Source organism: Cordyceps militaris (genome assembly GCF_000225605.1).
Source record: "Cordyceps militaris CM01 unplaced genomic scaffold CCM_S00001, whole genome shotgun sequence".
Classification (NCBI taxonomy): Eukaryota; Fungi; Ascomycota; class Sordariomycetes; order Hypocreales; family Cordycipitaceae; genus Cordyceps; species Cordyceps militaris.
In genome coordinates this window covers 4,716,552-4,729,299 of record NW_006271969.1, presented here as the reverse complement: position 1 = coordinate 4,729,299, position 12,748 = coordinate 4,716,552, and the positions used below count along the sequence as shown (strand labels likewise).

The 12,748-nt window shown below is 55.0% G+C and overlaps 5 protein-coding genes across 5 annotated transcripts; 2 read left to right on the top strand and 3 right to left on the bottom strand.

The window, feature by feature from the left end:
* Nucleotides 1-200: 200 nt before the first annotated feature.
* Nucleotides 201-4,445, top strand: CCM_01466 (C6 transcription factor, putative; the record flags this gene model as incomplete). The annotated part of the gene is made up of 8 exons (XM_006666622.1): nucleotides 201-248; nucleotides 425-519; nucleotides 739-1,330; nucleotides 1,393-2,362; nucleotides 2,583-2,635; nucleotides 2,946-3,050; nucleotides 3,122-3,190; nucleotides 3,231-4,445. The coding sequence occupies 8 exons, from the start codon at nucleotides 201-203 to the stop codon at nucleotides 4,443-4,445; spliced, it is 3,147 nt and encodes a 1,048-aa protein (XP_006666685.1).
* A 3,066-nt stretch (nucleotides 4,446-7,511) lies between these two features.
* Nucleotides 7,512-8,218, bottom strand: CCM_01465 (40S ribosomal protein S22; the record flags this gene model as incomplete). Its single annotated transcript, XM_006666621.1, has 2 exons — nucleotides 7,512-7,771; nucleotides 8,086-8,218. 2 exons carry the CDS (start codon nucleotides 8,216-8,218, stop codon nucleotides 7,512-7,514), a joined length of 393 nt encoding a protein of 130 aa, XP_006666684.1.
* A 788-nt stretch (nucleotides 8,219-9,006) lies between these two features.
* CCM_01464 (40S ribosomal protein S12) lies at nucleotides 9,007-9,803 on the top strand (the record flags this gene model as incomplete). Its single annotated transcript, XM_006666620.1, has 3 exons — nucleotides 9,007-9,009; nucleotides 9,277-9,589; nucleotides 9,679-9,803. 3 exons carry the CDS (start codon nucleotides 9,007-9,009, stop codon nucleotides 9,801-9,803), a joined length of 441 nt encoding a protein of 146 aa, XP_006666683.1.
* Nucleotides 9,804-10,092: 289 nt separating this feature from the next.
* On the bottom strand, nucleotides 10,093-10,666 carry CCM_01463 (Peptidyl-prolyl cis-trans isomerase, PpiC-type; the record flags this gene model as incomplete). The annotated part of the gene is made up of 4 exons (XM_006666619.1): nucleotides 10,093-10,110; nucleotides 10,165-10,301; nucleotides 10,374-10,476; nucleotides 10,550-10,666. The coding sequence occupies 4 exons, from the start codon at nucleotides 10,664-10,666 to the stop codon at nucleotides 10,093-10,095; spliced, it is 375 nt and encodes a 124-aa protein (XP_006666682.1).
* Nucleotides 10,667-11,015: 349 nt separating this feature from the next.
* CCM_01462 (uncharacterized protein) lies at nucleotides 11,016-12,407 on the bottom strand (the record flags this gene model as incomplete). The annotated part of the gene is made up of 5 exons (XM_006666618.1): nucleotides 11,016-11,355; nucleotides 11,406-11,531; nucleotides 11,748-11,789; nucleotides 11,871-12,261; nucleotides 12,311-12,407. 5 exons carry the CDS (start codon nucleotides 12,405-12,407, stop codon nucleotides 11,016-11,018), a joined length of 996 nt encoding a protein of 331 aa, XP_006666681.1.
* Between the last annotated feature and the right edge of the window lie 341 nt (nucleotides 12,408-12,748).

Here is a 12,748-nt window from a genome sequence, read left to right as displayed (position 1 = left end):
TGCCTAACGCCGGATTGTCTTATCCCGAGAGCAAGCACGCAACCTGCACGTGGAGCCAGCGCCAACAAGGAAACCCCAGAGATTGAGTATCAGTCAGTCCTCTACCCCAACTTTTACCGACTCCTTGCAACATCCCACACATCATTCTACCGTTTGCGTCAGGAATCATCGGAACTGAGACGCTTTCCGCCTTGCACGATATGGCAAACAACAAGAGACGTTCCTGCGACGTCTGCTATACGCGCAAGGTATGTCGTCCGCCTGCTTGGTCAGGCTTCAGGCCAGCCACAAATTAGACTACCCACACTTGAAGGCCAAGTCATGATCCGGACATGCTGTCTGTCATAATCCCGGTTGCTCCGCCGTTGCCCAACGTTGGATGCATAAACTAGCTCGGCCGCTGACATGTCAATCTCCGCTGTAGATCCGGTGTGATGCCGCCAAGACAGGTACGACATGCGACTGGTGTGCCCACCACAACCTGAAATGCACCTTTACGCCACGAAAGCCTCGTGTACGGTATGCTCCCCTCCCATTAAGCCGAGTACTGCCCAGGCTGTTGGTCTTGTTGTGGGCGCCTAGCTAACGCCCATGCAGCACGAGCAAACCCTCTACTGCTGGAGCCAACAGCTCTGGCTCCCATCCGGAGCTCGTCTTGCAATCTCCGCCTGCAAGCACCTCACGCGCATCTACTCCATATTCAAGTACGAGCAGCAGCTTCGTGGACAATGGACCAAGATCTATGCGCAGCTACAAGTGCTCCGTCTGCCAGGCCCGACCGTCGCCCAGGCAGTCTCGCGGCTTTGGCCAATCCAATTCCCGCCCTAATGACATTTACCCCAACCAAGACTTTGGCTTTGTCTGTCTACTGACAGGCATCCCGCACTTCTCAGACGGCTGCGAGGAGTGGGTGCAGATGCGGTCGGGGCTGAGACCGCAATTTGACTTTCCCTCTTTCCAGCACTGCAGTCTGGACGATCTATCACCACTTGCGGCTAGCATCACAAAGCTTCCACCGCGCTGGGCTTTTGACGCGATGCTTGATGCCTTTACGAAATCCGACTTGAGCCTGATATTCCCCCTAGTGGATGAGGTGCTGGTGGAGGAAACGGCGAATCTAGTGTACGCGACGGAGGGGACACCTTCGTTGCAGCATATTAGCGCCAAAGCATGCGTCATGTCTCTTCTGATAGTAGTCGGACTACACTTCCCAGAAGTAAAAGCAACCAAATATGTCGATATAGAGGCTTTTTCAAAAGCTTCGAAACTTCTCATTGCCGAGTGTTTAGAAGACACTAGCCTGACAACACTGCAAACATATCTTCTCCTGGTAAGACGAAAGACGATGACGAGTCCCCCTTACCGGTCCACTGTCTAACTCTTGTATTCTAGAGTATGCATGACATGACAGCTGGTCGTATGCAGGCCGCGGCCATGTACAATGCTCTCGCCTGTCGAGCTGTGTTTGCCCTGCGGGGTCATCAGCGCCTGTTTCCCTGTCCGAAGAATCAGGTGCTCTCTATCGAGGAGCGCGAGGACCGCCACATTCGCTTGTTATTCTGGATGTGTTATTATTTCGACAAGGATATATCTCTACGGACTGGTCACCCACCAAGTATTGACGATGAGTTCTGTGATTTGACACTTCCCGAAGGCTATAATCAGGCGCGGTGGTGTAGCAGGAGCCGCGACCCGAGCAACAACACGCAGGCTCCGTTCTTCCCTGGTGACATGGCACTGACAATGGTCAAGTCCAAGGTGGCTCGCAGTCTGTATGGGAATAACGCTTGGGAAAAGTCGGAAGCGCAGCTCATACGGACGATTCGCGAACTGGACGCTGACCTCGAAAGCTGGCGAAGTTCCATTCCACGCGAATTCGCCCCTCAGTTATCCGTACGCAAGGACATATCCATCGCCAGCGATCTCAGTCGGTGCATGACGATGCTTCATCTGGAACTGCATCTGGAGTACCACCACGTTCTCATGGTGATTCACGGCGCCAGCGGTCTGAGCGCGGCGGCTCACGCACCGACTGGAACCATACTGCCGGGTGTGCAGTCGAGTCTGGAGCTATCTGTGGAAGCAAGTAGATCAACGCTCGTGTATTTGATGGCCTCGGCGAATCGTGTCGCCAGCGAGGCTTTTTGGGCCTTTATCTTCTACCCCATGTCGGCGCTCATGACGGTCTTCTTCAGCATTCTTCGGCGACCGCGTGGCGATCACACGTTGCAGGACTTGGAGCTGATCGGCATGACTTCGTCGATTGTTCGGGTGATGCCGATTCATATCACGGTGCCATTTGCAAAGGAGTACCTTAGACGGGTGGATGTGTTTGTGAAGGAACTTCACCGACTGGCAAAGGGTGCGATAGAGCGGGCGGCCCGTGATGAGCTGAGCAACACTATATGATGGGGATAAATGATGACAATTGGCGGTTCCGGGAATGTTCAAGCTTGAAGAACTGCCCTTTGGGTAAAGCCATGATGCAGTGCTAAGAGCGCCAAATTCTCTGATGCATTTCTCCAGTACACGGTTACGACTAAGCCATGGTCCGATGAGCCGGCGTCGCCGGGCCGGGTCAGGTGCCCACCTTACCGGGCGCGCCAAGCTGAACGGCTGTATCGGCAACGTCATGGTGCGCTACGCCGACTTTCGCCTCTTTCTCCCAAATCAACTCGATGCGACGAAAGTTCATCGATAGAAGCCAGTAAAAAAAGCATTGTATCTCATCGTGAGATGTCGCAACCAGAGAGCAGAAATCCCCGCCCACCGCAGCCTCACACTCATCTTCGATGGTTTTTAGCGGCCGCCCGTCCACAGCGTGCCATGCGTGCCGCCCCGCGCGCCGCAAGGTGGGTTTTCTTTATCAACTTATGATCAATACCAAGCTCTTCATCAACCATGATCAATACCAAGCTCTCAACCACTAATGCGTCATTGGCTAGTGCGACCGCGCGCCGGAAGGCTGCTCCCAGTGCCGCCGCAAAGGCAACGAGTGTCCCGGCTATCCGGATCCCAAAGCGCTGCGCATGCGCAACGAGACGACGCGGGTGACGCTCAAGCAGGCATCCAGGGCACAAGGCCACGCCGCCAGACACCAACCCCCGTCCCTCCAAGAGAGCGCTTCATCATCATCGTCATCACCATCAGCATCAACATCAACATCATCATCATCATCATCTCCTTCCTCGTTCGCCCCTCAAGTCTCCGGCTCGCCTTCATCACAGCAGCCCCGATCCAGCCTCGGCGCCCCCTCGTCCGCAATGGCACTCGGCACCGAGCAGCAGGCCGTGTCCTTTTTCTTCCAAACCTTCATCACCGCCACGCCCTTTGACGACTACCTGTCTTCCTTCTACACACCCGACAGCCCGCGCGACGACGCCTGCGCTTACGCCATTGAGGCAACGGCACTCGCCGCCTACGCCCGGCACGCCCGGCAGCCCGCGTACGCCCTCGACACTGCGCGCCGCAAGTACGCTGGCGCGCTGATCCGGGTCAACGCTGCGCTGGCAGACCCGTGCACCGCCGTGCGCGACCGCACGCTCGTCGCTGTCCTCGTCCTCGCCCTCTTTGAAGCCACCATCTTCGAGACGGGCGGCGGCAGCAGCGCGCCTACTAGCTGGGTCGCGCACACCTGGGGCGCCATGCAGCTGCTCCTCCTCCGCGGCGCCACCCGGTTCGCGTCGCCGACCTCCCGCCAGCTCTTTGCCCACGCGAGCAGCAATATCAAGGCGGGCTTCATCCAGCGCTCGACGCGCATCCCGCCGCGTTTCCTCGCGCTGGACGAGCAGTTCCGCGGCCCGCTCGACGGCCACGAACCGGCCGTCCGGCTGACCGCGCTGATGCACGTCGTCAGCGCCATCAGGGCCCAGGCATGCGAGGAGCCGCGCGACCACCAGGCCCTGCTCATCCGCGCGCTGGAGCTTGACCAGGAAATCTTCGCCTTCTGCGAGGCGCCCCCCACGACACTTGACTTTGCGCGCGAGACGCACTGCTGGGGCCCCGCGTGGACCTACCGCGGCATCGTGCATACGTATCCAAGCCTGCGCCTCTGCAAGTACTGGAACGCGGTACGCCTTTTGCGCGTCTTCCTCCTCGGCCTCATCAGCGATGAAGCTAAGCACTTTGGTGCAGATGGGGAGGGCCTAGCGGATGCGCAGACGCGGGCAAGCTTAGAGGCGTATGCGCAGCGCCACCTAGCTGATGTGGCAGCTGATGTGCTGGCGACGGTACCGAGCTTTGTGTATATGGAAAACGGGGTGCGCACTTTTATCTCGCCGGGGCGGTGCCTGGGCTTGCCGCTGGGTGTCATAGAGATGACCACCCATTTTCCGCCTGATGTGAGGCTGTATGCGCGCAAAACCCTCGAGTGGCTGGCCGGGGATCTGAACTTTCCCCAGGCGATAGACCCCGAACGGCGCCCGGGGCGCACAGAAGACAGGTGAGGAACATTTCTTGCGGGGGCGTGAGAGAATAAAACTAACGCGAAATCTCATAGGCTACATTTATTTCATCTTGGTTAACCTCAACCACGTGGCTGCCATTCATATACATCACGATGCCCTCTCAACCGCATCCAAGAACTGGAATCCAGGAGAACTTGCGAGGCCAACACATTCCGTCACCAGTCTTCTCCTCAAACAGGATACTTACAAAAAAAGGAATTATGCTGTGCTATTGCTGATGCGATTATATGTTTCGTGCCAAGCTCGGTTGCTCCCCAGTCGCTGCAGGTACTCGGCTTGACCGGGGCCCTGGTCCGGCGGCGCGAATAGTCGCTCGTTGACGGACCGCAATGGAGTCCTCGATGAAGCGGGAGGTGTCGGTAATGGCAAAGTCGATGAGGCCTGGGGTCTTGGGGCTCCAGAAGCGCATGGGCAGGCGAGGGGCGGCGGGGGGGGCTATCAGTTGAAGAACTCGAGGTAGCCTCCGAGGGTCACGGTGAAGTTGTCGGTTACCCAGGCCTGCGGGCTCTCATAGTAGGCGTCGTCTACAGGGAGAACGACATGATCTTGCTCGGTGGTCCTCATGATGTGTGTATCTATTTGTCGTTGTTTGTGCAGTGTGTTGATCTACTACCGGACGAATGTCGTGCAACGTTGGGAACTTTGCTCCCCGAATGAAATATCATGCTCCCTCTGTATGGATGCTTGTTAGACAAGAATTGCCGTTAGGGAAGGAATTAGCCTTTGCCAACTTCGATGCCTTTGATTCGCCAAAGTCGCTGAGAGCTGAGCGCCGCCGATCCAAGGCAATATCATAAAACGCTTCCGTCCTAAAGTACATGCATTAGTTCCTCCAAGGACTGACATTTTCGAGTATACCCACGGTATCATACTGGTTGAATTTCATTCCCATGCCGGCACCCAAGGCGCAAGACAAGACTGCGCCTCAAATCTCACCATCGCGGCACTAATGACACGGAAAATTCCCCTATTGCTGGAACATCCCAGGTTCGGTCCGGTGCAAAAGCCCACCCATGACTCCGATTGTCAGGGCCATGAGCATAGCTTTTCTATTAATACTCAGTGATCCGCTACGATTGGCGTTGGGGATATACTTCTTTCTGGTCTATACCCTCTCATCAAGCGCTTTTGTATTATACAGCCTGCTACAAAAATGGTCAGGTTCTTGGCTCTCACAGCGGCCATCGTGCCTAGCGCATGGGCAATCAATACCGACGGCAGTCTATAATCGTCGTTCGTCTCGCTCTCTATTGAGCTGATTGGATTTCCAGACTGGGCTGGTACGTATGCTCTGTCGGCTCCGCGAATGGCGACACAACTAACAAAAAAACCTTAGGTTCGAAATCAAATCCCAATGAGTACTCCAACAACCTCATCAATGGTCTGGCCAGTGCCCAGGGAAGTCCCATGGTTGTTCGCGTAGGCGGAAACTCGGCGTAAGTAACTACGACGCCAGGCCGGTTCCTGCTCCTGGGCCAAACACACATCAAAGCTTACCAAAATTCAGGGACCGCGCCATCTATGATGCGACTCTCACGACGCCAACTGCTAGTAGTTGTCGCCATGCCGACCCCGGCGCCTTCCAGTGCATCGGCCCCAAGTTCTTCGACTCGTACGGCGCGTTCCCCAAGGGCACACTGTACTCGCACAACTTCAACGTCGCGACATGGAACTCGTCCGGCTTTCACACCCTCGAGGCCACCGTGCCGCTCGTGTGCCGCGCGCTGCGCGGCCAGCTGTCCCTCTTTGAGGTCGGCAACGAGCCCGACCTCTACATTGGCAAGCGCCGCGGCAGCAACTACGACGTCGACGACTACCTCGCCGACTGGACCAACACCACCGCCCGCTTCGAGAAGTACCTGCGCGCCGCGTGCCCCGACATGGTCGAGCACCTGCGCTACATGTTCCCCTCCGTCAGCTCCCCCGGCTCTCGCCTGCGCGTTCCGGACATGTACAAGGACGCCCCCCGCGGCGACAGCCTCGCCCGCGTAGCCCAGGTCTCGGTGCACAACTACATGGCCGGCGCGACGCAGCCCGGCGTCACGCTGCAAGCGACGCTCATGAACCACACGGCCGTCGCCCGCTCCCTCGCGAACCACGTGTCGTACGCAAAGTCCATTGTCGCGAACGCCGACTATGTCATTGGCGAGCACAACAGCCTCTACGGGGGCGGCGCCGCTGGGCTCTCGGACGTCTTTGGCGCCGCGCTCTGGGGCATGGACTTTGCCCTGCACGCGGCGGCGACGGGCATTGTCAAGCGCGTGCACTTTCACCAGGCCATCGGCTCGCCGTACGCTGCCTGGTCCCCCGTGGCCCCGCTGCAGACCAAGCCCGCCTACTACGGGAAGCTGGCGGCTGCCACGTTCCTGGCCAACGCGTCCGCCATCCGGGTGCGGACGCTGCCGCTGGGCGGCCGCGCCGACGTCGACTCGGGCTACGGCGCGTATGTGGACGGCGTGCTGGAGCGCATTGCCATTCTGAACCTGCGCGAGTATGATGCGGCCGCCGGCACAAGTCGCGGCAGGAAGGTGTACGCCGTCAAGGTCGAGCCGGAGTCGCGCTGGACCGTCAAGCGTCTTTGGGCACCGGGGGCCCGAGATAAGACGGGCGTTGCCTTCAATGGCTTCGCGTATGAGGCCAAGACGGCGGGCAAGCCCGAGCGGGTGAGCGCTCTGCCCAGCAATGAGCAGGTAACCGCAGACAAGGGCGGCAAGCTGGTCGTCGAGGTTGCAGACTCTGAAGCCGTGGTCATTGTTCAAGCATAGACAGTACAGGGAACTACAGCACCTGAATATACATGACTTGCCAGTCAGACAAGATAGTCAGCATTCACATACAAATTTCCATTCAGTATATGGGGCATCTCGTAACAGGTCTCATTACTAGGGCGTTAATCATTTCGCTCCTATGTAAATGGATGCTAATGGTATCGACTGCAACAGTCCCAAAAACGCCAAGTGCCCTAACCGTTTTTATCCATTTATAGATTGTTTTTCGTTTTGCTCTTCACCCTCACAAGACAAGACCGCCTTCAACAACTCGCATTTAGTAGAAGAAGCCAATGATCTTGCCGGCGACGTGCTTTCTGCGGGCCTCCTCGTGGTCCATGATACCAGCAGAGGTGGTGAGGATGACGTAGCCGAACTGACGGGCGGGGAGCAGCTTGACAACCCACTTCTCGAGGTCCTGGAGACGGACGTTGTAGCGGGGAGAGATGACACCAGTCTTGTTGAGACGGCCGTTGAGCTGGACGACGATCTTGCCGGAGCGGTGGTCATCGACCTCCTCGAACTCGCCAATGTAGCCTGCAAAAAGAAGCAAAGTCAGCAAAAAAAAAGAAAAAATGGTGTCGCGACAACCCTAGCATAGACGGCATAGCACATATTTCCCACCCCCTTGAGAGAAGGAAAACGCTTCGAATAGAGCGCTCAGGTCCGACGCAGTTCAAATCTATCGGCAATTTATAGGGGCTGAGTCGTGGTAGTGTACAGAGACCGTCGCCCTAGTTATCATGCCGAACAATAAAGAGACCTGACTCCCCTTCTCTTTGGAGCGAATATGTGCCCTCCCCCCGAGACTGAATATGCAAGAGACGTGGGATATGGCGGGGAAAACGTACCGTGACGCTGCATGACCTGGAGGAACTTGATGATGACCTTGGAGGAAGGGCGGATCAAGACCTGGCGCTTGCCGGACTTCTCGGCGTTGTTGATGGCGTTGAGCGCATCGTGGAGGACGGAGGTGCGGACCATGTTGGCGGTGTTGGATGGAGATTCTCAAGTCGTGGGAGTGGAAATGAGGTATCTGCCAAAGATCATATTAGCCTCGACGCTGCGGCGCATGAGCAAGGAAGAGTGCCCTCGAGCGATTCGAAATTGACCAAGTCGACGAGGGTTCAGCAGCTCATATAGTGTCGAAGAGGGAGAGGCGTATCGCCAGACAGTGGGTTTCCCCGTTACGCTTCGCGAGTTGGCAACAGTACATCTTTCAATGGTGTTGTCTTTGTTTCCGACCGCTCGCAAGAGGTACCGTGTCTGGGATTGCCTTCCCCCTGCCACGAAGGAAGAGGCATCGTCCTGATGTTCGTCGTGGTATGTCGATGTCGAATCACCCGTCGAGCGGGGATCAGCAAATTTCCTGTTGCTGTTTTTCACATACCTCTTGATGTTGACAAGATAGTCTGTAAGTGGGATAGGAAAGGGAAAAAAAAGCGTCAGCGGACAATCACCAGTCTTCCATCCTCTGCCCAGTGCAAAAAGGAAAGTGGATGGTGTGCCCTTGTGGTCCGTGCACGACAAATTGCCCTAAGGGTAACGCACTTTGGTTGGTCTCTTTCCCTGGCGGTGTCGCTTAAGCCCAGGGAAAAAAAAAGTGGTGCGGCCAATCCCCGCTATCGCCAGCCTGTGCGTGGGACGCACGACAGTCCTTAGCAAAATTAAACCTGTACCTCATACTTCCCTTTTTTCTTTCTTCTTTTCCCTCTCTTCCAAACAAACGATAAATCTTCGAGGATCGCCCGACGAGAATAAATACAATCAAGATGGTAAGTCTTGATACCGACCGCCATTTGAGTTTCCCGACGGACCGATTGAAGTGATGAGCGTCGCGCACCGAAAGCAAAAAAATACATCGAACCCGGTTTACCGTTATTTCCGTCATTCATGGGTCGAAAGCAAAGTTGCGCGATGCACACGCACGCTCCTCTGCATCATTGCGACAATCGATTGGTCGGGGAAATCTCCTCAAACGTGGCGGTCAAACATGGCACAGAAATGATTCTGGGATCAAAAGACACTGACAGAGACTACAGTCGGACGTAGAAGACAACGTTCCCGAAGTCGTCGAGGAGGTCGAGGTGTCCGGCGATGCCCCCAAGGGTCAGATGTCCGTTCAGGATGCCCTCAAGGGTGTTCTGAAGCTGGCTCTCATGCACGACGGCCTCGCCCGCGGTCTCCGCGAGTCCTCCAAGGCTCTCGACCGTCGTCAGGCCCACATGTGCGTCCTCAACGAGAACTGCGAGGAGGATGCCTACAAGAAGCTCGTCGCTGCCCTCTGCTCTGAGCACAAGATCCCTCTGATCAAGGTTCAGGACGGCAAGCAGCTCGGCGAGTGGGCCGGTCTTTGTACGTTTTTTCCACCAACCCCCCCCCCGCCAACGGAAGGGCTGCTGGAATTCCCGTGGACGCGATATACTAACGATTTCTGCGCACAGGCGTCCTCGACCGTGAGGGCAACGCCCGCAAGGTCGTCAACTGCTCTTGCGTCGTCGTCAAGGACTGGGGTGAGGAGTCGCAGGAGCGCTCCGTCATCATGAACTACTTCCAGTCTGCGGAGTAAGGAAACAGACAAAACAAAAACACCCAAAATTAGGCTTTGGACAGGCGTTACGAATGTATTTTGAGGAGGGTATAGAGACTGCGGGCTCCGGTCTGAGACCGCTGGAATTGAACGGCGGTTTGTACTCTAAGCCGCTTCATTGGCATAATGAATTCCTGTTCTCATGATGATGACGCATTGTCGCCCATGAGGAAAGACGAACAAAAAAAGTGTTTAAAACAATGGCCTGAACCTTGTATGTGATTGATGCGTTCAACTTTTTGTTAAACGTGTGCCTGTAATGCAATTTCTATTTGCGACCCTCTACCTGCAACGGCATTAGACACAGCGTTCTTGACTGGGCGTACATTATAATACTGACCATGATGATGTGGTAGCCAAACTCGGTTTTGGCTTCGCCAATCTTGGGACTATTCGTCGTGCTGGGCTCCAACGCAAAAGCAACCTCTTCGAATTTGGGATCAAAGCTTCCTTTCGGCTTCCAGCCTAGCGCGCCCCCTGGAGACAAGAACGTCGCGTGTTAGTTAGCCACCATATCCATCCATGAGAAAAAATGCGGCCTCGACGTACCCACGCGCGCTTTATCCTCTGAATAGTTGCGCGCCACCTCGTCAAACTTGACGCCGTCGTTGAGCTTGGCGAGCGCTTCCTCCTTCTTGGCATGCTTTTCGCACTACGTGTATTTCAAAGTCAGCCTGCCGACGCGCATCATCTCTGGCGACGTCAGTGAGGGGAGCGGCACTCACCAAGATGTGGCGAACATTGATCAACTGCGCACCCTTGGCCTTGCCGGCCGCTTCCTTGTCGCCTCCCTTGGCTTTGGCCCCGGACTTGTCGCCGGCTTTCTTGTCACTTTTGCCCATGTTTTGGAACGTGAATAAGTTTTTGCTGCAGACGAGTAGTGTTGAAGAAGTCGTGGGGTCAGCAATTGCCAGTTCTGTTGGTGGGCCAGCCCAGCCGCCCTCTCACAAGCGCCGCTGCAGCCCAGCCTTCGACGACGATGTCAACTCTCAGATTCTTCCACTGGCAGTGTCCATTCGCGAAACGTCTACTCTCAGCTGCTACTTAGTGTTCATTCTCAACAGGAAATATTTCAATCAATTCTTCAAAAAAAAACTACTTAGCAGTCTGCCAACAGTAACCATGTAATAGGATGATCTCTCCTCAGCCTCAGAGGATTGTTGGAGGTGGTGGTACGGATCTATGTAAGTCTCAGGGGATTTCTACATCGTCGTCTGCGAATCGCACCATGGCCTGCTTTCTCTGCAGCAAATCTGCCGTCATTCGTGTTACTCTCTCCCATTGAGAGTGATTGACTCTCTCTTGTTCTTTTTCAAATTTCCATTCGGTAAATGCTTCGTTCCCCTGTTGTTTCTTGACCATTTCCCCCTCGTACTTCTCAAACATTGACCAGTCATCCATTTGCGAGGGCCATGGTATATGCAAAAGCTCTTCCATAGGTTTTTGCCCCGGGACGCGCTCTAAAGTAATGACAACCCTGTGGAGCCCGGTTGCCGGTTGGAGCTTGTGTCCGTATTGGCGGATGACGTATCTATGAGTGCGAATTAGCATTTGTAGTCAATAATCTGCCTGGCCGCATACAGCCCGTCATATCTCAGTCCGCTCTGGGGAGCGAGCGGACTCTTCAGGCAATGGCCACGGAGTAGCCGAGTTTTGGCGCCAACTTGGGAAATCAACGAGACTGGAGCCTCTGATAGTGTTGAGTCTCTGGAATATTTAGTCAAATTCTTGTCGGACTCGATGACTTCACTTCCGCTCATCAATGGCAGAGCTGCAAATCCGTATCTTCCTTTGTTAGTAGGAGTTTCATGAGTAGAGCCAACGACACCGTCGCGAGCCGCACAAGCCAGATTCAACCACTAGCTATAGATGGGTCAGAAGTTATGAGTTATTCCTTCTGACTAGTAGGGGCGATCTACTTACTGCCCCGGCTCGAACTGCTGATCTCCCTCCACTTCAGACAAACTGTCGCATCGCATTGTTTGCCAACGGTCGTGAGAAAATAAGTGCGAATTTGCAAATGATATGCCTCGCAATTGGCCGTACCTCGCCGCAAACTTTGTGAGCCTTTTTTTATCGAGGTCAAAGTATTCTTGCCGGAAACGCAGCCTCCATTTTCTCTGTAAGTTGTATGCCAAGGCGACTTCGGTACTGGAACAGGCGTTCTCGGGCCGTAACATGTCGACGAGTAGCTTATCCAAACGGCAAGCGCTGATGGTGCCTATATTTACCGAGTATCTGCCATCTAACTCGTCATTCTTCATGGCGCTCAATAGTCGGAGCAGTTCATCCGCGCGCGGGCCAAGGTATTGGTGCTCTTGCAATTGTGCCCGAGTGGCATCGCATAGCTTCAAAATAGCCGAGTTGTTGAATTGATATCGATTTAACGGGTTTGTCAGACTCGCAAGTCCGGATAATGGAGGTTCTGGGAAAGTTCCTTGTTGCAAGTTAATGGCGAGTCATTCCGCTCCAGGTACGGCTCATACCTCTTGGCCCTGGAAATGATCTCGGTTCAGGGTCTGGGGACGAATCGTCACTATCCTCGGCAGCTATTTTGAGATATGGGCGGTGTTGGATTTCCATGCCGAGCTTTTTTGCTTTGATGGGAAAAGCACGCCATGCATCGTCTCTCCCAGCTTCAAGTTTCCCCATTTGACTTACACGGAAGGAACATTGACCAGTAGCACGCTGAACGTGCTTGACTTAGCACAACCGCACAGTTCCACTTGAAAAAGCGAATCTATACGATACTACAGGAAAAATCTGTTAACTCTCCTTAACTCCTATTTTTTTGACCTTCTATTGCCACTTGCCGCTCATGACTTTGTCAGAACCGACGAGGCTTGAGACTACCCTGGAAGCTTCTCACCGCCTACCGAATACGACCAGCATTCGCTCACCGCTTTCCATAAAGGGGCCCTTGA